Source organism: Lepidochelys olivacea (assembly GCF_965140295.1).
Source record: "Lepidochelys olivacea isolate rLepOli2 genome assembly, chromosome: 16".
Taxonomy (NCBI): Eukaryota; Metazoa; Chordata; order Testudines; family Cheloniidae; genus Lepidochelys; species Lepidochelys olivacea.
Window position 1 is genome coordinate 18,880,877 of NC_140426.1, and position 27,591 is coordinate 18,908,467.

Here is a 27,591-nt window from a genome sequence, read left to right on the forward strand (position 1 = left end):
GCCGGCCGCTGCTCTCTATGGTTCCGGCTCCCGGAGCCTCCGGGGTTCCCTGACTTCCGGCGTGGGCCGGGGCCTAGGCTGGCCGGCTGCCCCCACGTGGGGGCCGGGGCGGAGCAGGAGGCGGCCGGGCTCCGCCACCCTCCAGCGCCATCATGTGCGAGGTGCCCGCGGAGGTTCAGCGTTTCCTACAGCAGCACCCGGTGTTGCGCCTCGTCGAGCCGGGCAATAAGGCAAGTGGCCCGGGGGGGCCAGTCCCGGGGCGGGGTGAGGCGGGGGACCCGGGGGGGGGCGGGGTGAGGCGAGCGGCCCGGGGGGGGGCAGTCCCAGGGGTGGAGGGGGGGCGGGCTGAGGCGAGTGGCCCGGGGGGGAGGGGGCAGTCCCAGGGGTGGAGGGGGAGCGGGTTGAGGCGAGTGGCCCGGGGGGGGTGAGGGGGCAGGCCCGGGGATGGAGGGGGAGCGGGCTGAGGTGAGTGGCCTGGGGCAGAGGGGGGGCAGTCCCAGGGATGGAGGGGGGATGGGCTGAGGCGAGCAGCCCAGGGGCGGACCCCAGTCCGGGGGTGGGGGGATCTCCAAGTCAGAGGAAGTGTTAGCCAGGGGGAGGGTGGTGCAGCGCTCATGAAGGGGAGCACAGATCTCCCTGCCTGCACCTCTGGATACCAGCCCAGCAGACAGGGCCCACAGGGTGGGCAGGGGAGGGGTCTGCTACCCCTGCCCCTTGCTCTGTTAGGGGTGGGGTTTTGGGGACCAAAATGATGTAAACCGCAGGGAAGGTTGCTTGGGGGTGTCTGGAGCCGGGGAAGAGGAGTTAGAGACCTTTATGCCTAGCCTGGAAAGAGCCAGAGTATCACAGGGGCCCTTGCAGTGCTCCAATAGGCTGTTTTCTTCTCTCCTTTTTGGCTGCTCAGGTAAAATGCAGGTTGACAGGTCACGAGCTGCCATGTCGGATGCCAGAGCTGCAAGCTTATACTAGTGGCAAGAAGTATCTGAGACTGATAAAGACCGCAAGAGCATTTGACTACAGCGAATTCGAGCCACACATTGTGCCCAGTACTAAGAATCCGTGCGTGTCTTTTTCTTCCTTAATGTTCATATGGAGCTCTTGCTATTGTTAATTGTATGGCCAATGGGGGAGTGATGCCTGAGTGTTTAAGTAGTTATCCATCCAGTGGGCTGGAAAAGCATTTATAAAGCAGCTTTTGACTCTGAACTGGCCGCTTAGAGGTGAGAGACTTTCATTTCTTTTATATAATAATTTTACTAAACTGCATGTCTGGTTTTTCTTCTCTAGCCACCAGCTGTTTTGCAAGCTCACTCTCAGGCACATCAACAGGCTTCCAGAGCATGTGCTGCGTCATGTCCAAGGAAGGCGCTATCAGAGAGCGCTGAAAAAATGTAAGTGACTCTATCGTCTTCTGCTGTGTTTTTTCTCTTCCCTTTCTGACCTTTTAACGTGCTCTCCTGCTATGCATGTGTAGAGTGTTTGGAAATCGTTCTGCAGCATGGCAGTAATACAGAGCAGTGCTCCTGCATGCTTCCCCCAGCCAGGAAGGAAGGGTGACTTCAAAAGTAGAGAGCAATGGTTTCCTATAGTGAACAAATTGGAGTGTCTACTTTAAAGTAGGGATTCTCAAACTTTCCAATAGCGTAGGTCACACTTTAATTCAGGGATTGCCTTGTAGACATGTTTCCTTCCATTTGTGATCTTGTAATGTCCCTGTGGCAATTGTTACTTGCACCAAAAATGTAATTAGGAAATTATTTAATATTTTTTTAGCTGCCCTTTGTTAGGATAAAGATATTCAGGCCAGTCTGCAAAGGCCTGTACTTTAAGAATTTAGGTGTATTCTTATCACTTGGCTAATTATAGAGGTATAAAAGAAAGAATCAAAATCACTATCTGCTGGTGTAAGGGCCTTCTCTTACTGTGATGGTCTGAGGCCCTGTTCTTAGGCTAAGACCTTTGGCTAAGCAGCAGAGGCAGCCATAAGCTGGGAAGCGAACAGTCACATCCTCACATTCCAAACTAGTCACATTGAAATAAGGTGCTATTGGGCTGTTAGGCACTTATCAGGACAGGATTGTATTCCTATCACCTCCAGAGAAAGGGAAGTGCCTAGAAAATGTAAAAGGAAACTTAGTTTGATAGCATCCTGTCTGGCAAGAACTCACTTATCAATAGCTGGGATGTGAAATCCTCACTTCTGTATTGTTTTGTCATTATAGTTCCCACTTTGCTATTGTTTGTCTGTATAATCTCTCTGGTTCTGTGATTGTTCCTGTCTGCTGTATAATTAATTTTGCTGGGTGTAAACTAATTAAGGTGGTGGGATATAATTGGTTACATAATCATGTTACAATATGTTAGGATTGGTTAGTTAAATTTCAGGAAAATGATTGATTAAGGTATAGCTAAGCGGAACTCAAGTTTTACTATATAATCTGTAGTCAATGAGGAAGTGGGTGTGGGTGGGAGGGGTGGGTGTGCGGGGGAGATGGGAACAGGGAATGGGGGTAAGAAAATTGGAATCATGTTTTGCTAAAGGGGGAAATGGGAACAGGGAATGGGAGTAAGGAAGTTGGAATCATGTTTGGCTAAGGGTAGGAATGGGAACAGGGATACAGGTGTAAGGCTCTGTGGTGTCAGAGCTGGGAAGGAGGATACTAAGGAAGGAAACTGGAATCATGCTTGCTGGAAGTTCACCCCAATAAACATCGAATTGTTTGCACCTTTGGACTTCGGGTATTGTTGCTCTCTGTTCATGCGAGAAGGACCAGGGAAGTAAGTGGGTGAAGGAATAAGCCCCCTAACACCCTTAAGTACAACTTACCAGCTGGAAATGGGGAGGAACTGGTACCAAGTGACTAGCCACCTATCTGCACACCACAGTTTGTGAACTTCTTGGGCCTCACTAATGCAAACCTGCATAACAGCTCCTATCTGTGGGGAATTGTGTTAAGACTTCAAGTCATTCTCAAGACTAACTGTGTCTGGCTCTTGACATAGTTATGTTTCATCAGCAAAGGTACTGGAGGTTGCAGATTACTGGTCTTCAGATCCTGCCCAGGTCAGCAGTGACTAAATGTCAGCATCTGTTGGCTGCTTGATGGCCTGTATGAAGTGAGCTGGCATATCCCAGTCCAGGTTCTGGTGAGCAAGCAGCCACCTCATATAAAACATCTCCCCTGCAGTTACAGTATCTGTAGGTACTATTGGCATTCTCATCAGATAAGCCAAGTTTTGAATGGACCAGGAAGACTGAACTACACTGCAGCTCTCGTAGGGATCTCCCAGTGAGAGTTGGGGCAGTGTGTGTGGGAAGCTGGCATTGGTGTTGCTCGTGCTGTACTTCCTCAGTGGACTCCAGTCTGCAGGGCACCTTTCACAAACAGTAAACACACACCCCCTTTGCTGCTGCTAGAAACCGAAATATGGGCAGCGTGACAAAATCTTAGGCTCCCTAGGTCTGCTTAAAGTCCCTCTAGATCTGCTCATAGATGCTGTTTGCATTTCTGACGTGCTGCCTAGCACTGTGCTCTGCTTCTAGTCCATTCTGTTCTTAACGAGACCACCAAATTCTTGAACCATTTGCATTATTTGTGAATGAGCCCTGCCTGGTTTGTTTTTAGATGAGGAGTGCCAGAAGGAGGGCGTGGAGTACGTCCCTGCCTGCCTCCTGCAGAAGAGACAGCGGCGACGAGATGACCAGGCCGAGGGGAGCAGGCAGCCCCGCAGAAAGGGAGAATTTTGGGAGCCTATGTCCAGTGAAGAGGAAGAAGATGACACAGATGATAGCATGAGCGACCTGTACCCATGTGAGCAAGAGCTTTTGTGTTTTCTGACTGTCTTAAAGGGGTGCTCTCAGTTTCTATTCCCTGGCTCCTCCTCTTCCTAGTTGGCTACCCGCTGGGAAGCCACAAAGCCAACTCAATTTAATGTCAATTTAAACTTCGTTAGCAGCATGGGGGAGGGATGCCTGGAGATAATTTATTGTTGGTTGCTAACAGAAAAGAACAAAATTGTAGGAAAAGAGATGTAGCGTTTCCTTCCTGCTAGCATTAGAGGGCAGCAGCAGGACTGGATCCAGCCAATGATTTTACTGGTGTAATGCCAGCAGGAGGAACACGTGGCACGTACAACATGTATGTGGGAAGGTGGTGATTCCTAAACACAGAATCCAGAGTGGGTGGGGAATCTCCAGATCCTGAGCATTAAATGCCAATTTTCACTGAATCGCCACCAAGACTGAGATCATACAAGGGGAGAAGCACTTGTCAGCACAGGACCTGCCGGAACCTGCATGCTCACAGGCGACATGCACTCCTCTGCCTTTCCCAGAACAGTCCTGGAGCCTACAATCCCACCCACCCTGCAGAGGATTTCCTACCAGGTAGGGTGAATTCTATTAAGTTCCTGTCTAAAAAAGACTGGAGGAGAGGTGGGGTTGTAAGGCTACTGGAGTATGTCTGCTAAATATCCCCTGTAGCTGGGCTAATAAGGGTACTGGACACTTACTACTGAAATACGGGGGTTATATTTGTCTTCCTGGTGTCTTGATAGTAATGTGCTGCCCAGCTGTCGGGGATATTCAGCTATTGCTGATAAAAGGACTGGAATTTGGTGCTTCAGTTTTGCAACCTCCAGTGCCTTTGCTGATGAAACACCTTTAAGAAAGTTGCCTGGGAAGCCATTGGAGTAAGGGCTAAGTCAAAGCAGTAGGCAGAGGAATCTGATCCCAAGTTGGGCCTTACTTTGTGTTTTAGCTGAGCTTTTCCCAGAAAAAAGGCCGGTGGTGCAAGGAGACAGGGAAGGTGGTGATGACTTTGTGACAGACAGCGAGGAAGATGGGGCCAAGCCTGCAGAGGAAAACAGCAGCATGAATGGAGAGGAGAGTGAAAAGATGGACGAGACCAGACGAGCTGGCAACAAAAGGGGAAAGGTGAGTGCTGTGCTGCCATGCACAGCCACATCAAGGGAGAGTGTTTGCAGAATCAGAGGTGAGCCTCTGTGTGTGAGGATGTACTGCATGATTAGACCAATGATCCATCCCCTCTCCTGTCTGTGAGAGGGGCCGATGCAAGATGGGCTCACCTTTCAGGGGATGTTTCCTCCTGACCCTGGAAGTCTCGTGACTGGCTTAGATCCTGAAGTATTGGGTTTCTATCCTTTAGTGAACTTGTATCCTGGCTAGAGTAACTGGGGATATTATTACCCATACAAATGTCTAGTCCTGGTTTGAATCCTACTGCTTGCTGCCCCAGGAGTGGGAATCTTAGGCCAAGGAGACAGAAGTGTCCTTTAGGTCCTAAAATTACATCCACTACTCCCTCCTTAATCAGTCTCCTTTAGAATGAAAAGGTTGATAGGATTTAAACCCTATCAAGTTGCCCCCTTTACCCTTTCTCAGTGTTCCTGATTCTGCCTGTGGAATCTCTTCACAGGAGCAGACATTTTAGTCCTGATCCTGCAGTCCTTGTGTGTTTGGAAAACAGCAGGAATGCATGTTCAGGCCCTGCATGTGTAAAGTGGTCTGGGTTTCAGGAACATCATTGCTGATTAAAAGGATGATTCTAGAAGACAACTCAGAGGGGAGGAGGTAGATTTCCTCCTTGTCTCCCTTCCTCTACCCGGGGAAGAACAGGATCTGCAGTATTTTATGGCTCAGTTCTATGAGGAGCATTTGGTACAGACACTGTATTTGTTGGGAGAAAGGGAGGGGATGTTGTTTGTAGATCTTATACAAGGGCTGAGGGGAGCTGGAAGTCAAGTCTTGTCTCTTACTGGCCCTGTGTCCTCAGTAACTAGGACTGGGATTGTATGGACACTCTCAACTTGAAAAACAAGAAGTTTGGTGTGATGCTTTGTGCGAGCATTCTAACCCTGGACACATGCAGAGGTTCTTGGAAAGACAGTGCAATTTCTCTCTCTCCACAGCCACAGTTGAATTCCTTAAAGAAGAAATTTAAGAGTCACCATCGAAAACCCAAAAGCTTCAGGAAAGCAGCCAATGGAAAATAAACTTTTCTATAAGTATGAAACACTAGTTGGCTGGAGGTAGTTATGTGGCAGTGTTGTTGTCTAAATGGGGCAGGGTGGCACAAGTCCTACTGAAAAGCCTGCCCCATTGTCAGATTCCAACCATCTGTTTCTGATGGGGAGGGGGCTTTAGTAAGCTGGAGCACAAATGGGTTAAGGGTTGATTCTTGAGGCATCCCCAAGCTCTGACTGAGATACCAATGATTGGGTGCCTTATTTTTTGCTGAAAGGGGTGTCATTTTTATTCCACTTCACAACACCCAGGAATCTGCTACACAGAGGATATTAATACCAAGTGTTAACCAGGGAACACCATCCCTGAAGGCTCACCAACTGTGCGCTCAAGCTGGATACAACAAAGATGCCATAGTTTTATTTTGATGGTTTCCAAAAATCAAAACATTTTCAAACACAACTAAGATACAAAATACAGCATAAAATGAGAGTTTATACTTATTTCTCTTTCCACATAAAGCAAAACAAAAAAAAAAGTGAACTCAGAACACTTTGCAAAGCCAATTGGTAGATTACATCCTGCCTTTGAGAGAGCATTCCAACTGTTAGAGAAGTCACTGCATCAGTTCTGGGAGATATGTGGTACAGCAGCGCATGTGAGAAACAGCTAGCCCTCTTGCAAAGGACACGTTGGCTAAAAAGTCAGTTTGGGTAGGGTACTGGTAGGAAGAGAGCAGTGTATTTAAAAACAAGCCCTCTCCTTACTGCTGATGTTGTACTTTACTTGCAAGATCCCTGCTGCAAATGGCTAGTAACATTCCCCTTTCCTAAAGGGGAACATCTATTTTGTGATGCCTGAACTTCCTATGGGGCTGCAGGCAGCCTCTCCAGGAGAGAGGAATTTCCTGTGGGTTTGTTTTAACCCAGCTTGTGCCCAAATAAATGTTAGTCTCTAAGGTGCCACAAGTACTCCTTTTTTTGTATCAGTTAGTGTCTGAAATATTAAACAGTCCCTCTTCTGAAGTGATCAAGCTCCTTAGCTGGGCAGAATGAGGGGATTAACCCTAAGGAAGCTAATTAAGGGGTAGTTACAAGAGCTGTTTCTACCTGTTCACTTATAAATACTTGAATTGCCCACAGCAGCTAGAATGTTTGGAAGAGAATATTGCTGCAGCTAAGGAGCATGTGTGTATTCTAAACAGTTGCCTGTTGTAACTGCAGTGTGAAAGTCAGTCATATCTTTTATGTATTGAACATCAGGAGGAAGCTGAAAGATCTCATTTCCTGCACAATGAAGACACAGGCACTGCAAGAGCAGCTGAGGCAAAAACCTTTCCTACAAAACCTGCTGGGGGTGGGGGGGGGCACAGGATAACTATTAAACCCTCTTGCTCTCAAATTAATTTAAGAAATCTCTCCAGTGATAGTGCCCTCTATCACTACAGAGGCCATTCTCCCTTACAAGCAGTGTAAGTGGCTGAACATTCTTGGAGGCTTTTCTATTTATCACCAGCTACTGAGAATCCTGTTTTCCAGGGTAAAGGCAAGAGTGCGCTGTCCAGGTCAATGGGCTTAGCAGCATTCCTTGGGGAGGAAAGCCCAGGAGCTGGCTGCCTGCTGGAGATGATGAGCTGGGCTGCTCTTCAAAGTGGAGATGTAAGCAGCTACGGTGAAGGGAGCTATTGATGCAGGAAACCAGGGCAGTTAGCCTGCTGAGCTGCTAGTTAAGGTTACAGGGCGAGTGTCTCACAGAGTCCAAGTCAATAAGACCAACCAAAAAAACAAGCAAACCCATCCCACCAATTTAGGCCACTAGCAGAGGCTAAAATGCCCCTTCCCAGCAGGGATGAATGTGAGGTGAAAGAAGAGATTACGCTGATGGGGCAAAGTCAGGACCTCTGTTTCCCTTCAACCCACTTACACTAAAGGATTATTTCCTCTCTGAGCGAAATGCACAGCAGAGAGTTAAAATGCATAAGGTACCTCCCCTAGCCGTTAAGACACTGTCAAGTATGTTCTACTCACTAGAAGTCTTAGCTACTACTGTCAAAAATGAGACACAGGACTGAGAATCAGTGCAGTAAGGCATCATACAGCTGATTTTTGCATACTGTTTAATACAGGAACAATGGAGCCTGTTCAGGAAAGCATTCTCTCCCCCAGCCCATGAGTGTCTGTACTGGGATGCTAGAGCACGTGCTTTTCCCTTGAGAGTTCTGTACCTGCTGTTGCACAGTGGGGAAAAAAAAAGTTTGCATGTACAAGAGAGACTGGCAGCAATGGATCAAGAAAGCAAAGGGTGCTCTAGGCTGGAAGATCAGACACTGCTCTGAACCCACTGGTGAGGTGATGCGGACCTGCATGCATTATGAAATGCTAACCATTTGAGCTTTTGCCTTTCAATGCCAGGAACAGGGTCTTTCACAGCTCTGCAAATATTGGTTCCAACAGTTACTGCTCACATTGAAAGAACCTGGAGCCACATTTAGATAAATGGTGGTTGGTTGCTGAAAGGAGCTGTCTCTGAATCACTGCCTGGCTTGCTCCCCTTTGTTGGTGGGTGGAAAATGCTGAAAAGGATTGATTTTGGCACAGCACCTTTTAAAATGAAATCTGTCTTGAGAGCCTTCCCACTAATCCACACCCCCATCTTACTGAAATCTTTAAAGCAATATAAACACCACTACCCCCTTGTTCCGCTCAGGAACAGAAATGAGACATTTGATGAATAAAACCATCTCTTTCCTCACCTAGAGAAGGATGCAGCTGCTTCTGACATTCTCTTTTTCCCCTCCCTCCCTCCGGGTGTGGAAGGGCCTTCCCCTTGCTCAGACCTGGGTAGAGAATACTGTAATTTTTAAAACCAATGTCTTCTTAGCATAACTCTCCAATTGTACAAACAATGCTCTAACCAGCAGCTGGATTTTATATACCCAGAGGCGTTTTAGTTCTGAGGGGAATGTGGTATTCACTTGTTAGAGTTAAAAAGGAAACAGAAAAAATAACCAAACAGCACACTGAATGATACTACTGTGTATCTGCTCACAATACTTTAAAATTTAAAAGCCAATACTGAAGTACTCAATGAAATGTGGATTCCTTGGGTTAGTTCCAATTCTAGGAAGTTAAAAACAAAACAATAAAATAACCCTAGGCAATGTTCCTCGAAGTAGTAGGATATCTCATCTATCATCAGATTACTGGTGCCACTGTAAATTAAATTCTCAAGACATCTGTGCCTTTAACAGGGGAAGGTACAGCAGGAGCAGGTATATGTAAAATGCTGGCAGGTTTTGTTGAATCCATAGAGAATCCGTCCTGGACCTAAGCTGTCGTGTCCTGAGAAGCTACATTGCTCCCATTACCACTCTTTTTTCTTCTCATCCATGGAGACACCACCAGGACCCAGCGCCACCACCAGAAGAAGCCCTCCAATGACAGACATGGTCTGGAAGAAGTCGTACTTGAGGAAGTCATGCATGGGCTTGTAGGCCGGGATGGTCCAGAAGGCATTAAAGTAGATGTTGATGGCAAACAGCCAGATGACCAGAGTCAAGGCAGCCAGCTTGGTCTTAAAGCCAATCGCCACTAAGATAATCAGGGCTGTGCCCACGATGTTCTGGAGAATCTGCGGGAGCAGAGTGGGGAGGAAAGAGGAGAGTCAGGGTTATACACAGCTATGTTATGGTATCCTATAGAGCACAGGCACTGCATACCCAGCTTGCACAGGTATGAATAGCAGTGTAGACAGCAAGCCACAGCTTAGGGTGGGCAGAGTGTCCTACACACCTCAGGGTATAGACCCTGCACACTCAAGCCATGCCACCCATGTCTGCACTGCTAATTTTAGCAGTGTCATGTTCTGCTGCCTCCTCCTGTCAGAGCCTTTCCTTGCCACAGTGAAAGCATCTGGCAGCTGTAGGAGTCTTTCCCCACCGCCAGAGCCTTTCACTGGGGTGTGTAGCTACACACGTAGTGCCTGTAGGTGCAGACGTAGCCTTAAAGAAACATGCATGGAGGCGGCGTAGTCGCTGCAGCGTTGCTCAGGTAAAGGCCATTCAACAGGCTGCTGTAAGAACACAAGAATGGCCCTCCTGGATCAGACCAAAGGTCCATCGAGCCCAGTATCCTGTCTTCCGACAGTAGCCAGATTCCCCAGCGGGAATGGACAGAAGAGATAGTCAAACGATCCATCCCCCGTTGCCCATCCCCAGCTTCTGGCAAACAGAGGCCAGGGACACCATCCTTACCCATCCTGGCTGTGATACAGATGGGCTAGGGCAGGTTAGCACTAGATTATCTGACATCTCTAAGTTCCTTCAGTAACTAAAGGGCTCTTTCCAGCTACCTCTATTCATGTGAATTGTCCCACTCATTACAATGATCCAGTGGCAGGACTTGCGTGACTGATGGCTGCAAGGGTCAACCCTCAGCTTGTGTGGGACCCTGAGTGTAGATTTTGGGGTACCATTCCCTGGAATTTAGTTTCAAGTTGGCGCTTCCTAAGCTAAGATCTTGTTTATGAAGAGGTGAGTAGTTTGGATTGAGGTTTCTCTGCTGTCACTCAGACCTGAAGAAATATTTTTTACCCTACTGCTTAAAGAAAGGCTCAATTATTAATTAGTTAAAAGACTGATACTTTATCCTGCTCTAGCACTTTGTGCTAAGCAGATCACATGCTTTATAGACATTAACTCAGAACACGGTATCTCTAGTTGACAGGACCCAAATCTGGCACTCTTATATAAGGAGACCCAGTGAAATAGATGAGGACTCGAAGGAGAAGAATTGCTGGATTGGGATCCCACCCAGGCTGTAGCAGAGCAGTGAAGCCCAATGCCTTGACTCCCAGTTCTGTGCCAGATACTTACAGAAAAGAAGCTAACATCAAAATGTAGCAGTGTCATGAACATGAGGACCAGCAGCACACGTCCACCCAGCTGCATGTACTGTTTGGGGGAGCTTTCCCGCATGGTGGGGACCCCGGCAAACATGCTTTTCCCCTCTGACCGTGACTCAGCCAAAAGCAGCAGCAAGCCTCCCCCAAGGGCAAGGTTCCTGGGGAGAGAGAGAGGGGGGCATAGAGAAGGAAAAAAAATCTACAGGTCAGTGCAAGAAAAATAAAAGCCACATCATAGAGCTTGTTGGATGTGTCATGAAGATCATTCTACCTGAATGAGTGAGAATGCCAACAACCTTGGATTGGTTTTCATTATGTCCCACAGCAATCTGCCCTCCAAGATTGCATCATGTTCCCCCACTGATTCAGTAGTTCTTATGGCTCTGCAGATACAAGAGGATCGTGCATCCAGCGCTTGCAACGCTTATGACCATAGCGTGGAGCTATGCAGGCCCCAAGCGTCTATCAAAGACTACATGCATTTGTGGGATTTTTTTTTAAAAAGGTGCAAACAACATGGGACATAGATGACATTATGGGATGGAGACTCCTTGCTCCCAATCACTCCGCGCGACTCATTTCTGCCCTGCCATGCATTGCCAAAACTTCCCCAAAAGACAGTGCACTGGATGGTGGTGGGTTGCACACTGGGATATCTATCCATGGTACACTACACATTGACAGAAGCACTCCTGGCAAGCATATGCAGTGTTGATGCAAGGAGTCAAGTATGCACCTGCGCAAGCGATCTATTGATTGCAGCAGCTTTGTGCCGACGTAATTTGCGTTGACCAAAGTTTGTCGGGTAGAGATGGCCTTAAATGGGACCTTTATAAAGACCTCTTCATTCCTGTCCCTGAGTGACATGCACAGAAGCAAGTCTGCAAGGACAGTACAGGGAGGTAAAATGAACTAGGACCTACCTCATCAAGAACTTCAGATCCCATAGAATGCTGTAAGCAATGGTCTGGGAGGGGAAAAGAAAAAAAGAAATACTGAAATATTTAGCTATTTCCACCTCCTTGAAAAGGGAGAGCTTTTAGAGAGTGTTCAAAGCCAGTGTGATTAAATGCAGGATGTAAGAATCAATAACATCTTACAAAAAGTTACTTAGTTTAGCAAGTAGTTTGGCATGATGACAATAAGGAGCTTTTATGAGAATCTATTTTGGATGCAGAAGGTCAGGCTCACTCATTAGCCCAGGTGCTTTTTATATCACCCGCATATCTGTGACTCTGAGCTTTTTGCAGATAGTTAATTAACCCTCAACAATCCCCTGTGGCAGTCAAGTATCCATCCCATTGTACAGATGGGGAAAAATAGAGAGGCAGGAAGGTTAAACTAAATGCCCAAGATCACACAACTAGTCAGTGGCGAATTTGGGAATAGAACCCAGAAGTTATAACTCCTACTCTTCTGCTTTAGACAAAATGTTAACGAAAACCTTTCCTGTCCAAAATAAGTTTTTTTTGTTTTTGTTTTTTCAGCATTCAATGGGGATCCTTCCACTTTGGGATATTCTTGTAGCAATCACTGTGGGGTCAAGACCAAATCAGTTATAGGTCTCTTATGCAGTAGGCTGCTGAAGCTCATGTGAGTTGCAAAGGGGACCTCCTCCTACTATATGGGACAGGATTGATTCGATACTTGTCAGTGCTTGGAAAAAACAGCTGGCTGATCCGATCTGCATCAGCATCCAAGGAGAATACCTTGCCGCTGTGCATGTCGGAGGAAGAACAGCTGTAACCATGTTGCCATAAGAGATCATGGCCAATTGAAGGAGGGCAGTGGGCTCAATGGGCTGAGCAGGGCAATCCTTCCTGCTTCTTTAACTGAGACAGATCAGTCCCATTGGGGTTGGTGGGGAGGGCCTGAAAGATAGGGACTGTACTTTGGAAGACTTGAGGCTTCCTACCTGTAATGCTATAATTCCAAACAAGCCGAAGCAGGCATACTGCACAAAATTCCTACTCAGCACCAGGATACAGCCGCCTGAGGAAGGGAAATAAACAGCGTTACCACATCTCCAGCTCACACAGGAAACTGTTGGTTTTGGTTTGAATTTCAGCAGGTTAAGGATTTCATGTAGCCAAGTCACAGAGAGCCTCTGCTAGGAGATATCTGGTATCAAAACACTGCTGGTTTGGGGGGGGGGGGGTCAGCTTTAAAGTCTGCATTCTCCACAGTGAGACATTGTCGTATGGCTCCTGAAGAACATCTCTCCATTATTCCACCAGGTGATGGAGCAAGGGATCAAACATAATCTTTGTTTAGTCCCTGGCACATCGTACTAGTTGGCAGGTGCCATGCAAGGGTACATCTACTCTGCAATAAAAGACCTGCAGCACAGCCATAGCTGGCCCAGGTCAGCTGACTCCAGCTTGTGGAGCTCAGAGTGGGGGGTTATAAAATTTCAATATGGACATTTGGGCTCAGGCTGGGGCCCGCCGTTTCAAACCCTGCAAGGTGGCTGGGTGGGTCTCAGATCCTGGGCTCCAGCCCAAGCCTGAATGTCTATACTGCTACTTTTAGTCCTGCAGCCTGAACCCGAGTCAATTGACCCCGGCTCTATGGTAATGTAGACATACGCTTAAGGTCACAAGACGTTAGACAAAAAACAGCCAAGTATGTAGATGTTGGATATTGCCTTTCCTGAGGTGGTGGTGGGAGGATGATATAGTTCTTTCGAGAGTACAGAATATTAAACAAACAAACAGAAGCTTTCCTGTAAATCTTGCATTCAAAAGAAAACTGATCGCATTTCCCAGCAGGCGGATTTCCACGTTGAGAACTTGACTAAAAAAAAAAAAAAAATCTACAGGGGAAAAGATTTAGCAAAATTAAATTTTTGCCTGGACAAAATAAAAAAAAAAAAACCAACCAACCAACCCTGGACACAGGACTTTGAAAGACTAGGCAATTGGAGTGCGTGAGACAATTTTAAAAAGGGGGACACGCAATATAAAACAGGGAGAATTTAGTTCCTTTCCCACCAGTGATACTGTTCACTCAGCATGAACACAGAAGCTAGACTTGAAGTGTCAAGTCTGTTTCCACTTCCTAGTCCTCATGAACTAACACAGTGCTATTGCTTTTGTGAACAGGGCAGGATTGAAATGCTTCCCGTATAAAAACAAGACAAAAAATAATTTTTCCAGTTGACATTAACCTCTACAAGAGCCAATACTGGGCTGAGGCAAGAAAAACATGGCACTGTAATCATCTTGATATATTGGATGAATTCTTCTTTAAATACAGGAAGTATTTTATTTACAGAATGCACCTATCAACATCTGGGTACACATACAGAATTAAATAGATAATACTACTGTCAACTAAGGGACTCCTCAGAGAGTTTTCATTGACCAAGAGGTACCATGGGGACTCAAAAGTCAAGGAGCAAAACATGGGGAGGCCAATGAAAAGTCTTTATTCAACCTATGAAGCATCATCAAAATATAAAATGCTTGATGGGTAAAGAAAAATAAACTAGGCTTCCCATGCTAACATGAGCCAGAAACACTAGGGCGATTTGGCATCTGCCCTAATAGGCCATTAAGAGCCACTTACTCAGCTGTCCGAAGAGATTTAGGAACACAAAGATGGAGGCCAGGAAATAGCCACAGTTCCACGTGGCATCAATGTAATCCCTCTGCTCGCTCCACTGGAACCACATGCGGATGCCATCCTCCAGGAAGGTGCTGATCAGGCACAGACGGGCCACGTGGGGAAGGTACTGCTTCGTCACTCGCAGGAACTACATGGGCAGACAGTGCAGGAGGAGTAATGTCCAAGGCAACCAAGAGCCATGCCCCTCTGCAGACTGCAGGTATATCACTGGCGTGTGCACATGGATACACCCACCTCCACCACAAGATCCCGCTGAACGCAGATGTGCTGGGGAATTAGATAAAGCCAAACCCTCTCGATATCATGCTGGTTTAACACACCTATGCCTTTACATTTCCCCTGTTCTCATGGGCAAAATTTCCACTGACTTCTTCCTCTGCAAATATCAACACATTGTGGCATCAGGCCTAAGACTCTCCTATACAATACTAAAAGGGTTTGACTGTAGATGAAAAACTGGATATCCTGGATAGGATATTAGTTGATTTCAAGGATAAACACATACAGAGACAGAGGTCAGCCCCTAGTCCCATTAAGAATCACAACCCACATAACAAAAAACACACTACTCAGGAAGATGAACTAGGCAGTTATATATAACTACAGTTCAATGCAACCTAGTATTTAAAAAAAATATCACCAAGAGGCACGAGGAAGTGAGCACACCGCTTCTCTTCTTGGAAAGGAAAGTTGTGTCTGATCCTGTGAACAGAATGCTGAAAATTTACCATTAGATCACTCTGCCATTGTGAGAATTATAGATTATATAGGAGCAACTACTGCTGAGCAGAACCAAAACATACACCCCGAGGAGTCTAGCTTCTTTTGCAAATTACACACATGCAAGATATTTGCATATTAAAAAAAAAATCTGATCACCTCTTCACTCTCCAGTTCTCAGCTAGTATATCGTTTGAGTCTTCATTCATATTTAAATAACTGTAATAGAGCACCAAGGCATATCCTGAGGGGGATTAATAACTGGTTGTAGATTTAATGCTCTGACACAAATCTCAGGCTAAAAGGCCACAATTTTGGTGTGCAAAGGGAGCCACATGCGGGCACCTAGAACACATATGACTTAATCAGCAATTGTGTTTGTGCAGGCAGTTGCCATGATTATATGTACCTTTAGAGCAAGCTGGCATACACGTGGGTGTTGGATTCTTGCACTCCATTATTGAAAATTTAGAACCATTGCATTGATCCCTGGTTAATATTAAAAAGTGTCCGGTGTTATTCCTCCGACCCAACCAACCATCCCTTTGGTACAGAAAGGTATTAATAAAAGTTGTTTATTTCTTAACAAACCTGCAAATAGCACATTCCACTTTTTGTATAGAAAGCAGTGATGTAATAGTACCAGCAGACATTTGGTAACAGAAAACGCCTACTGGCTGAAAGTGAGGTGACTGTTTATTTAAGAAACATATTTAGGGCATCAACACCAGGTGCAGAACAGCCAAGTTACATCCTTGACAAAGTGAAGTAATGGTAATTCAAGTGACATCTGTCAGAGGTTGTATGTGAGATAGATATGGTCAATTCTAAATTAAACAGCAGAAGAAGAGAAGCAGAAGGTGCCTATCTCCCGATTTTATTGGCAGTTCCCGCTGAGCAATGTCACAGCCAGATGCATGCAAAAGCCTGACTCCTGATGCAGAAATGCCAGGTTTTGCAGAGACTCCTGGTTTAGCGGTAGGGGAACCATGTGTTATAACCTCCTACAACTCATACACAGTATGTATTAAAAACAATTTATGGGACTTTGATTCAAGTCGTTTTACTCAGTGTTAGAATCTAAACTATGTTCGGGGGGGACCCCACAATACCAACCAACCCACCCACCTGAAGAGGTGTTCTTCAAAAAGGTATCAGGAACGCCACAAAGAGGAAATTCACAATGAAAAAAACAGTGTATATATCTTGTGTTGGTCCCCTTGCACCAGTGTTTCTTGTACCATTAGGGAACAGGAACTTAAAAAAGGTACAGAGTCACACCCAGCACTGACCATGTTCTGTTGATGCAACTCAGTTAACGTCAATGGAGGTACACCAATTTATACTAGCAGAGAATTTAGCTAATCGAGTCAGCAAACTAACTAGTAAAAATGTATGTTGACCAAAAAAAATTAAGTTAGCTTCTCATTGTTTATGACGTTCACTTCTTGCATTTTACTCAGTTTGGACAATGAAACTAGACTAATCAGTTTCACTTTCTGCTTTTAGTTAGTATGATTTTGCAGCTCTGGCAACATTTGGCTTCACAACAGCTGGGCAGCAGGAGATTAAAGGCACTTCTAAAAGCTTATTCCCACCACCACAATTAACCAATTAATAAAGGATGTTCCAAGTTCTGTGCAAGTTAGAAATCTTCCTTGCTGCCTAATTCAAGGTCAGCATGAATAAAAACAGAGCAGAAATGTTAACACAACAGACATGCCCAAATAGTTAATATCAGAAGAGCAAACTACACTAGTCTTGCTCATGTGCATCTAGAGTCTAAAGGGTCAAGATTCAAGTCAGTTAAACATACTTTGAACACAAACCTCAACCACATACAGATTGAATGTTATACTTTGGGATTTTTGAATATAAATGTTTTTCAAACAGCTAGATGAGTGAATCTGGAGAGATACATTTCTTATGATCTTTGTCATTTAGTGAGATACAAACCGAACAATTAAATACACATTAATACAAGGGAGATGTGACCTAAAATTAACCAATGTGAAGTTAAAAAAAAAAATTGCAAATGAGCTCTTTTCTTCGTCCAGAATAGCAGATTAAGAGAGCTTCAAACTGTATTTGAGTTACCTAAGAAACTCCTACATGCACCCCAAGTGGAGAAACAAAACAAACAGATCATTATTGTACATAACAAAGTTATACCTTTCATCCAAAAGTTCAAGCCCAAAATTTGGCATGCTTTAAATGTTATCCTCTGCCAGTAAGTGTATTGTTTATATATTTTTTTAAATTATAACTGTTGTAATTTTGTTCCCATTTTTTAAAATGGGGCCCCAGACTCAGCCTCTACAAGTTAATAAACCTTATTCTCACAATTAGGCAATCATGTTGACTTTGCTAACAAACACAAGCAAACAAACCATGTGACTTCCATGGAAGAGGATAAGATTACAGGGAAAGAAGAATTACAGATCAAGCTTCTATGGCCCTTGTGATAATACCAAGACTGATTTAGAAGGGTCCTTTTCTGTAGCAGAGACAGAAACTATCACAAACAACAGATACTCCTGGGGGAATTCTGCACCAAAAAATTAAAGGTTCTGTGAATATTTTAAAATTCTGCATCCAGCTGCGGCTCCCACTGTCAGCCCTGCGCATGGCGAGGCTCTGGCTGCCATGCACGGGAGATCACAGGTTCATCAGGAAAAATTAAAATTCTATGGGGAACGTTAATTCTGTGCAAATTCTGCATTGTACAGTGGCACAGAATTCCAGCAGGATTTCCACAGAGAGACATGGGGAAAAAAGAACTAAATGCTCCAAAAGTACTGGATAGAAAGTATAGAATGCCTACAGAAAAGAACTAGAGGGTTTCTATAGCAAGTCTTACTCCTCAGTTTGGAAATAATCTGAGGTGTTGCTTGTGCAACATGCTAGACATCTGATGAATTTTAATCAGGAGGAAACAGCACTTTCCAACATCAGTCTAACGACGGAGAAGCTTTCAAAGCACCCAGCAACACCCTAATCAGCCACGTTGGACAGGAAAGCATAATAGCTCAACACCTGGGCATCAGGAGGGTTGAAAGCACCTGTTTTAGCATCAGTGCACTGCACTGGAAATCCCCATGCAAAAAGAATACACAACCAGCAAGTCACAAATAGGGGGCAGCCTTGTCTTCTTCCTAGAACAAGAGGAACGGGATCTACATTTGGCTCATACCATCAACTAGGTAGAGAGCGTACAGAGCATGCAGCAAGTGTGTAAGAGACCTGCTAAAAACAGTGGCTGATTTGGAAGAAAAGGCCCAAATGCACAAGGCAAGAGAGGCAGGCTGTGATCCACCTTCCAAGGATCAAGTTTTGATTAGAGATCCTTAACTCAGGTCTGGTCTACACTACAAACCTATATCGGCACAACTGTGTCGCTCAGGGGTGTGAAAAATGTTTGCATTCAAAGTGCCATATCCACCCTGGGCCTAGAATTAGAGTAGTTCTGTGTTTATACTGACCCACAGCTTGCTAAAAAAGATTTCTAGCGAGCAAATGGCACCTGCCCTGCTTGCAGCTCTGAGTCCTGTTAGAATATACCACACTGCGATGTTAAGACAAACTCTCCCAGGTGACAGACTAACTACATTTAAGACAGAAATGAAGACTCTTCATCCCAAGCGTTTGAACAGATTGTGCCAATGCCAAGTGAATTCCTGGAGGGGGTCAGAAACAGACTCTCAAACAGCTGTCTCTTTCCTCGCCACCCAAAGTGTATGCAAACCCAACCTGCCAGAGAAAGCCAAATCAGCTGGCTCTTCCTAGGGTTCAGAGGAAGGGAGAGTGTGTGCACACTGACTTAAAGACCTCAATCCAGCTCCCCCACATGGGAGCATGTAATTCTGGGTCTGACCTGGCCTCTCTCAGAGCAGGGAGGCCTCTCCCTGGGCATTCTGTACACTTCGGCCTTTACAAGGGAGAAAGGATTCTCCACCTTGACAGCAGCTTTCCCCTGTTCTTCAGCTACATCAGAAGCTGGAGAGAACATAAGAATGGCCATACTGGGTCAGCCTAAAAGTCAATCTGGCCCAGTATCTGGTCTTCCAACAATGGCCAATGCCAGGTGCCCCAGAGGGAATGAACAGAACAGGTCATCATCAAGTGATCCATCCCCTGTCGCTCATTCCCAACTTCTGGCAAACAGAGGCTAGGGACACCATCCCTGCCCATCCTCGCTAATTGCCATTGATGGACCTCCATGAATTTATCTAGTTCTTTTTTGAACCCTGTTATAGTATTGGCCTTCACAACATCCTCTGGCAAAGAGTTCCCCAGGTTGACTGTGTGTTGTGGGAAGAGCTTTAGAGATGTTTAACTAAGGGTATGTCTACACTCCTGTGCCATTGCAGCATCCTAGTATAGACTCTTCCTACGTTGACAGAAGGGGGTTTCTGCCAGTGCAGTTAATCCTCCTCTCCGAGAAGTGGTAGCTACGTCTATGGAAAAATCCTTCCACTGACTGAGCTGCATCTATCATGGGGGATAGGTCAACCTAACTAAATCGCACAGGGCGTGACATTTTTCACAGGCCTGAACAATATAGCTAGGTCAATCTAATTTTTAGGTGTAGTCCAGGCCCAGGAAAAAGTGTCCACACGTCTGAAAAGCGACAGGCAGGGCCACAAATTATTTAAGGTGGTTCAGAGTGCGATTTTATGAATAGAGTTAGGAGGAATGAGAGGCAGTTTAAAAAACAGAACAAAAAAAACAAAAAAAAGTCTTCCTAAACCTTTCCTTTCCTTGATGGGGGCTGTCTGGAAAGTATCTAGATTGGGGTCAGCAACCTTTCAGAAGTGGTGTGCCGAGTCTTCATTTAGTCACTCTAATTTAAGGTTGTGTGCGCCAGTCATACATTTTAACGTTTTTAGAAGGTCTGTTTCTAGAAGTCTTTAATATATAATGAAACTATTGTTGTATGTGAAGTAAATAAGGTTTTTAAAATGTTTAAGAAGCTTCATTTAAAATTAAATTAAAATGCAGAGGCCCCCGGATGGTTGGCCGGGACCCAGGCAGTGCGACTGCCACTGAAAATCAGCTCCGGCACGCGGGCATACGGTTGCCTACCCCTGATCTAGATGAACAGATACAATTGTAGGGATCAATAGAGAACTTTCAACTGTTAAACAACAAATCGGTCACACTAACAAGCCAATGAGGGAGGAAGTTATACGTTCTACAAGAGGGAGTTTTTAAATTTAGGCCTAAAGCGAGGGGAAGAGCAGAGGTTAAAATGATTTGATAAAGCAGGAGCAGGAAAATGGAAAGGTGGAGAGAAGCCTGCCCTGGCAACTTCTGCAGAGAACGGAAGCAGGTGAGAGAGTGTAATGGAAGGTTGCTGTCTTGAAGATCAGCAGGAACATGACTGTGGAAAGGTTGCAAAATAAGCACAACTGCCAAGGGGCAGCTCTACTTCCCAGAATCAGCTTTGGAACCTGCCATCTTTTGTTGTAATAAGTCACATGGACGAGTCTCATTGTCACCTTCCCTGAAGCCAAACAGCCTATGATAGAAAGTGTAAATTGTTCCCTCACTCAGGCTTCCTCCCTTCTTAGCACACACAGGAAAGAATTTTGTTGCCTAGTAAACATGAGTGCTTGTGATCCAATCAGTGGAAGACAAGTAGGATGGACTGAAGGTGGGAGCAATGCTAGGCAACCAATGCTATGCAAGCCATCTTCTGACATCAGTCATGCATACAGCTGTGTTTATGCAACTCACATGTAAGCATTGAGGCCACTGCTCATAGCAAAGGTAGAGAAAATGAGGCAAATTCAGAAATAGAATGCGCAACAAAAAAGTGTAAGACTAACGGAGGAGATCTAGGAGGAGAGGAGAAAGCAATAGTTAACTATGATAGCGCGGGACACGTATCAGAAGTGTCTAGTGATTTTAGGATTCAGAGTACCTATGTACTGAACTCTCTCAGTGATTTAACTAGGTACAGTGGAATTTATCTAGAATGGGCAACTTCTACTGGTGGGATTGAATCAATAGGACCAAACCAGAATGCCAGATCCAGACATCAAACTTCATGGAAGTGCTGATCCACATGTTACAGCTTGGGCCCATCTCTAGTAGTCATGATTTATAAATCTCATTTCAATGCCCTACAGCACCATGCAAACTATAGCTATAGTAAGAATCACTTCAACCACTGTTGCAATGCAGCCACCTCTGGGGTACAGCTGTTTAACAGTTCATAGTAACAGATTAGGACAAAGTTAAAATCTTATCCATCTGAAACTACCCGGGAATTAGAGGTACACAGAATGTAATTACCTGAGCTTCACTGACACAATACACTTAACCTAAAACTAAATTATTCAAGTGAGGGAAGGAGATTACGTTAAACTCATGGCACATCTGTAGTTTAGGGTTTTCTATACACTGAATATCAAATGACCTATTATTCTGTGGGCCTTGCATGGACCACACTGAAGACTGCATCTCACACAAGCACAGTCAAAGCTGGAAAAACTAAACAATATTATTTGAGAGGACAATTGGTTCTTCACTCCCAGCCATGTCATTAATACATACTGCAGAAGGGCTTTGTGTTGGCATTTTCTCCTCTAATGAGGTTATGAGGGCAGTAAACCAAGCCCTGTGGAGGACACAGACAGATTTAAATACTCTTCTTAGTTTAGGAATAAACACACGCAAGGATCCAGCATTCTCTGGATCAAGTCCCTTCTCCAAATGGCTTTCCTCAAGGAGGCTACGTAATCCAACCAACAAATAAAGAACTCGAATCTTTGACTCACCTGCTTTACTCCCTTAAGTGATTTGCAGTGTTGTTGTTGAAAGCTTGTCTCTTTCAGCAACAGAAGCTGGCCAGCCAGAAGATATTCTCTCACCCACCTGGTCTCCTTAAGTGATCAAATCATCCTCCTTCCCAACCCCATCCCTTGTTATCACCCCATCATCTTTGGTCTAAGTTGCAAGGTCTGTCTCTATACATACACACCTCTAAAGCACAATGCTAATTTATGGCACTTACGAAGTAATAAGCAAGAATGAAAGCAGCAGCTAGGGAGACTGTAGATATATGATGGGTTTAAGACTGATGCACAGAACTGGGAGCCAGAAGATCTGGATTCTATTCCTGGCTCTGACATAAAACTTCTTATAGAAACAAGGTGGGGGAGATAATACCTTATGATGGTTGGTTGGGACGTACATACATAGATGTCTCATGTTACCTTGGGCAAACCTAGCTTTGTATTTCACCTAGGTGCTTAAGTGAACTCCCCATCCCCGCATTATATTTTTTAATCAAGACCACCGCACACTGCAAGCAGTTGCTCTTTTATAAGCAGCTCTGATTTCGCCAAGCTTCACCTGGGGCTCTCATCTCCACAATGCCGGTGGGGACACAGGAACAAGAAGAATGCTCCAAAGTTCACCAGGAAAGAGACTCCTCTGTTTATTCCTGAATTAGTGACCGTTAGGATCAAAGTGGTAAAGGCAGCTGCCAAGCAAACAGCACAGAGACACTTGGACTGCAACATACTGTTTACAGACTTGTGTTTCTGATAAAGATACAGGACCCATCCCTGCAACCCTGATGTGGAGCCGCTCTGTTTCCCATATGGAGAGACGCATGAGCCAGTGGCCCAAGTACAGGACTGGGAGCAAGGAATGCTGAAGATCTCATTTCACGCCTGGCACCAAACTCTACACTCTAGCCTGGGGTGAATCATTTCTTCTCTCTCTGTTTCAACCCGTCTATTAAGTGGGGATAATGACACCTCCCCTCCTCCCAGGAGGAGTCAGTATTTAGAAAGAGGGACTATAGGCCAAGGGTTCTCAGGATAAATTAGTTGGTGGCCTCAGAGTGCAGCCACCAAGTCTTGCTGGTGGCCGCTCTCTCACTTTTCCCTAAAATACTTTGTTTTCGGAAAAACAAATACATGTGCGCATATACGCGTCCAAATCATTGCAATTTATTTATTGCTAGCTAGTAAGTCTGTTGTGAAAAGTGATATCAACAAGCATACAAGTATCACTTTTCACAGCAGATTTACTCAGCCCCAGCAAACATGGGACAAATTAAGCCTTGGATGGGGTGTCGGGGAAGGCAGCAAGGGCCAGCGGGGGGAAGGGGGCCAGAACTCCTCAAACACCATGCCCCAGATGTCTTCAGAGGGGGGCAGGGCCCAACTCCTGCATGTGGTGCCAGGAACCAACACCAAGGTGGGGCATCCAGGAGCAACAGGGAGGAGGGGCCGCTGCTTAGCCCCTCTCCCAATCACAGCCCAGGACGCTGTGGCCACAAGAAAAGCCACTGGTGGCCGCATGTAGCCACGTTGGCCGCATTTAAGAAACGCTGCTATAGGCTCACTCTGTCACTTTAAAAAGAGGTCAGAGGAAGGACAAGAGCAGGCCAGAAGCTTTCTGGACATCTTATTCTTTAGAGGGTTTCATCTTTGTTGTTCTGAGCTTTAAGGTTTCCCCATAGCATTCCATTTTCCCTTTTTCACACAAGCCTCCTGAGTGCAATTCACAGCACTCCAGTTGCCAGGTGGGCTCATGGCACATCAAGTCTTCGGCTGCCCATCCTCTCCATAGGAGCAAATGTCACACTTCCATATTATGGCAGGAGTAGGGTGCTTGGCTTATTACTAAACAGGATCAGTGCACTTATTTGGACATGCCAGGCTGAAATAAGGACCTTCCATGCTCTGTTAGCTTCACTGGAAAATGAAAGGACCAGGTTTAAAACCAAAACGTTTCTTCACCCCATTGTTTTTATATGAACTATCTCAGAAAGCTAGAGGTCAGAAGGAAGATCTGATCAGCTGCACACTCACAGGCCCTTGGGATGGAAGATTAAAGAAAACTCTGCATTTTTGGCCACAGGAACATGGTTTGGGCATCACACTCACTCCTTCCACCAGCTAGAATCACTTCACTCATTTACAGTAGTTGCATAGTCTCCCCGCACTCCTCTCTACATGGAGTAGAGTGCCAAACAACCACCTTCTCAAGTGATATCAGCACAAATGGAAGACTAGCCAGAAGTCTGCTCCCTCAGAGATAGGCAACTGCTCCTGCAAATCTAGGTAGTGAGTGCAAACTCAACGCAAGACCTAGTTACAGCTATTTCAGCTTTTGATAATGCAGACAGTATTTAGAAACACAGTTAAAGGCTCAGTCTTGAACATTTTGTATTCAATTAGAAGCTCTCAGCACTGATCCTTGAGAAGTTTTGCTCCCAGTTATGGAGATTTTTTTTCCATTTCATGGCAGATGTGGGCCTAGACCCAGGAAACAATTCCACATTACCTACAGTTAGACTGTAAGCTCTTTGGAGAAGGGACTGCATCTTCTGTTTGTACTGGGCACTACAAATAATTATTCCCTATCCCATCAAATCAGAGAAGCTGGTTTTCCCCTAAGCCACCCACACCTGCCAACCAGCAAAGCCCGCTCAACTTAAAGCCCACAGTTAAGAAAAACACCAAACAAGAACAGGTGTCTTGTATTGCACACCCATGAAGTGGACAAACATTGGTTGTAAGAGAAAGACCATTTCCAGAGCCAAGGTCAATCCTAACCCCAATCTATCTCTCCTTCAGAACACGGTCAGCTTTGTAACACACTTAAGTGTGCCATATTCCCCTCTAGTGGCTGGTCCACATACGGCTTAAAAGCTTATTACTGCTGCTAGTTAGCAGCATTACTCTTTAAGGTCAAGGGGCAGATGCCTGTGCTTTGGGTGCTGAAGGTCACAGGTTCGAGCTTCCCTAATAACCTGCTCATTACACCCCTGGGGAGAAAGCAATAGCATATTAGCTAATCCCAACTATTATAACAAGGAATGGGAAGGAATAAGGATGTCTAGGGTATTAATCTGATGTACCCACCCCAACCATCTGAAAAATCTTCAGTCTAATCCCAGTTCAAATGTTTTGTTCCAAATGAGCTAAGAACTTCCCTAATACAAAATACCCACCATGCAAAAATATACCCAGTGCTTATTGTTTTGTAAACTCACTCCCACATGCGTATGGGTCTGTGTTTTAGCAGCATAGGTAGTGGTTAGAATAAGCAGGGGGCAACTATTTGGACCTAGAGTTAGCAAATGAATTACTTACTTGCAAAACCTAAGCGTGGTTTTGCAATCTGATGGCTGAGTGTCCACAAACATCAGGAATAGGCTGTAGCTAAGAATAGTCACTTTAAAATAAAATGAGGTCAAAGAGAAATAAAGTTGTGTCAGTGAAAGTTATTCCAGGAAGGGGGCAGACATGGTTTCATGCTGGACAAAAAGGCATTCAGGAGTTCTTACAAAATATTTAAGATCCCAGAAATAGTCACATGGGAATAAACACACAGATATTAAAACAATAAAACCCTCAGTAGCAGCTAGGACTCCAGAGTCATAACATTTAGCAAAGGGTATGAACACAATACAGCAACTGCCAGGTTTCAGCGTGGTAGCCGTGTTAGTCTGGATCAGCAAAACCAATGAGGAGTCCTTATAATACAGTAACTGTTTATCTTGTCCTCCCACTTCTGATGGGTCAACAAGACAAACTGGGCCTGATTTTGACACCCTTATTCAGGCTGAGTACTACCAAACACCATACGGAGTCCCACTGAAATCAACATAAAGACAGCAGAATCTGGCCCTAAACAAGCCATCTGTCTAGAAAAGACAGCAAATGGCAGGTTTTTCCAGTGCTGGTCAGTTACAGAGATTCAAGGGTGACATATCCATTTTAGATCTTGTAATATGCATCATCCAACCTTCATCCTGCTTTAGAAGTCTAGAGTCAGATCAAGTCCGATTTTTCAGATCTTAGCTCTAGGCAGCCAGATGTTACTACCTCATTTTAAATATACTGGTCACCAAGCCAACAAAGATCTTGCTTTACGACACTGTCACAAAGAGAGTGACTGAACGCTTCATTCATACTATTCTGCTCACTCACAGCAAGATGAGCGATTCTAAGCTTTGACTTATCATAGATATCTGTATTACGCAACAGCACAAGATGGTCCGTCTAGGTTGGCGTCAACATCTACAAGGACAGTTTATAAGGAATGTTTAACAATCCGGGTTGACTTTTATTCTGAACCTAAAGCTTAGACAGAGACCGATGGTTCCTCCTCCTCTGTTCCACTTAATGATTCTGGACATGGTCTAAGAGCAGTCTGGGGTTAGGATTTTCCATTATCATTTCACTGCACGTTTGTTTTCGCATATCCCCTATTGCCACATGCCACCTGGACACTTCTTGGAGAGAGATAGGAAGAATGGCTTGGCTTTCCTCACCCCCTTATGGGGCTCTTTACATTTATTAACAGATAGGAAGAAGCCAGGCTCCCAGGAGAGGAGGGTTACAGCACTGATCTGACAGTTTCATTCAAACAAGGCTCAAGATGCAGGCTCCAGGGTGGGAGCAAGATCCGTTCCTTCATGGGTAACAAAAATGACAAATACCTCTTTAGTTAGTGGGGGGCAGGATTACCACCAACTGTCACACCCTGAGAATAAAGGAGGGTGATGCCTCATGTCCCTTCCAGGATATACATCACTGACTGATTCCCCATTATCCTTGAGGTGGGGGGGGTACGGCTCATAGACTGTAAAGCCAGAATGGACCATCATGATCATCTAGTCCGACCTTCTGCATGTTGCAGGCCACAGACCCTCAGCCACCCAAGAGGCCCATAAACTCTGGCTGAGTTAATGAAATCCTCAGATCAGAGAGAGGCAGACCCCAGAGCTCCTCAGGGGTACACACCACTGAGCGATCCCCTCCTTTATTCAGGGGGCAGGGACAAACACCATGGTCTCTCCGGTGTACAAACCACAGACTGTTTCCCTAACCCCCCAATATTCTAGGGTGTTGGCCTGCCGGCGACACACACCACCGACTGATCCCCCACCCCATTATCCTGGGAGGGGCAGGACCCCCTAGCAGGCTCATTCAGGGATGCGCAAGATTAGCCGATTCCCATTTATTCTGGGGGGGGGGAAGTGGGGACACCCCGCCAGAGGTACAGATCACAGGCCGATTCCCCCTTTATGTCGGTGGGAGAACCCCACAGCCCCCGGGAGGGATACACCCTCCATGTGGAGGAGGCCTCCAGCCTAGGGAAGGGATCAGAGGGAGGGACAGACACCCACCTGGTCCGCAAAGTCCTCAGCCGTGCTCATTAGGTCATTCTGGCCCATGGTCTCGGCGGCCGGCCGGCCGGGAGGGTGGCTGGGTGGGTGCTGCCGAGGGGGATTCCTGCCGGCTGGGCGTCCGCCTGCTGCCTGGGCGCTCGCAGCCCTGCCTCTCCTGCCAGCGCCTGCACAGGAAGTGCCGCGAAAG

General features: G+C 45.6%; 2 protein-coding genes across 2 annotated transcripts; one reads left to right on the forward strand and one right to left on the reverse strand.

Annotated features, from left to right (window-relative positions):
• The first annotated feature begins 97 nt into the window (after nt 1-97).
• SURF2 (surfeit 2) lies at nt 98-6,037 on the forward strand. Its single transcript, XM_084649897.1, has 6 exons — nt 98-230; nt 905-1,059; nt 1,288-1,391; nt 3,627-3,812; nt 4,761-4,936; nt 5,932-6,037. Exons 1-6 carry the CDS (start codon nt 153-155, stop codon nt 6,013-6,015), a joined length of 783 nt encoding a protein of 260 aa, XP_084506023.1. The 5' UTR covers nt 98-152; the 3' UTR covers nt 6,016-6,037.
• Nucleotides 6,038-6,384: 347 nt separating this feature from the next.
• Nucleotides 6,385-27,591, reverse strand: SURF4 (surfeit 4). Its single transcript, XM_084649896.1, has 6 exons — nt 27,402-27,591; nt 14,459-14,645; nt 12,804-12,880; nt 11,812-11,855; nt 10,860-11,046; nt 6,385-9,616 (listed from the first exon to the last, which is right to left on the reverse strand). Exons 1-6 carry the CDS (start codon nt 27,447-27,449, stop codon nt 9,350-9,352), a joined length of 810 nt encoding a protein of 269 aa, XP_084506022.1. The 5' UTR covers nt 27,450-27,591; the 3' UTR covers nt 6,385-9,349.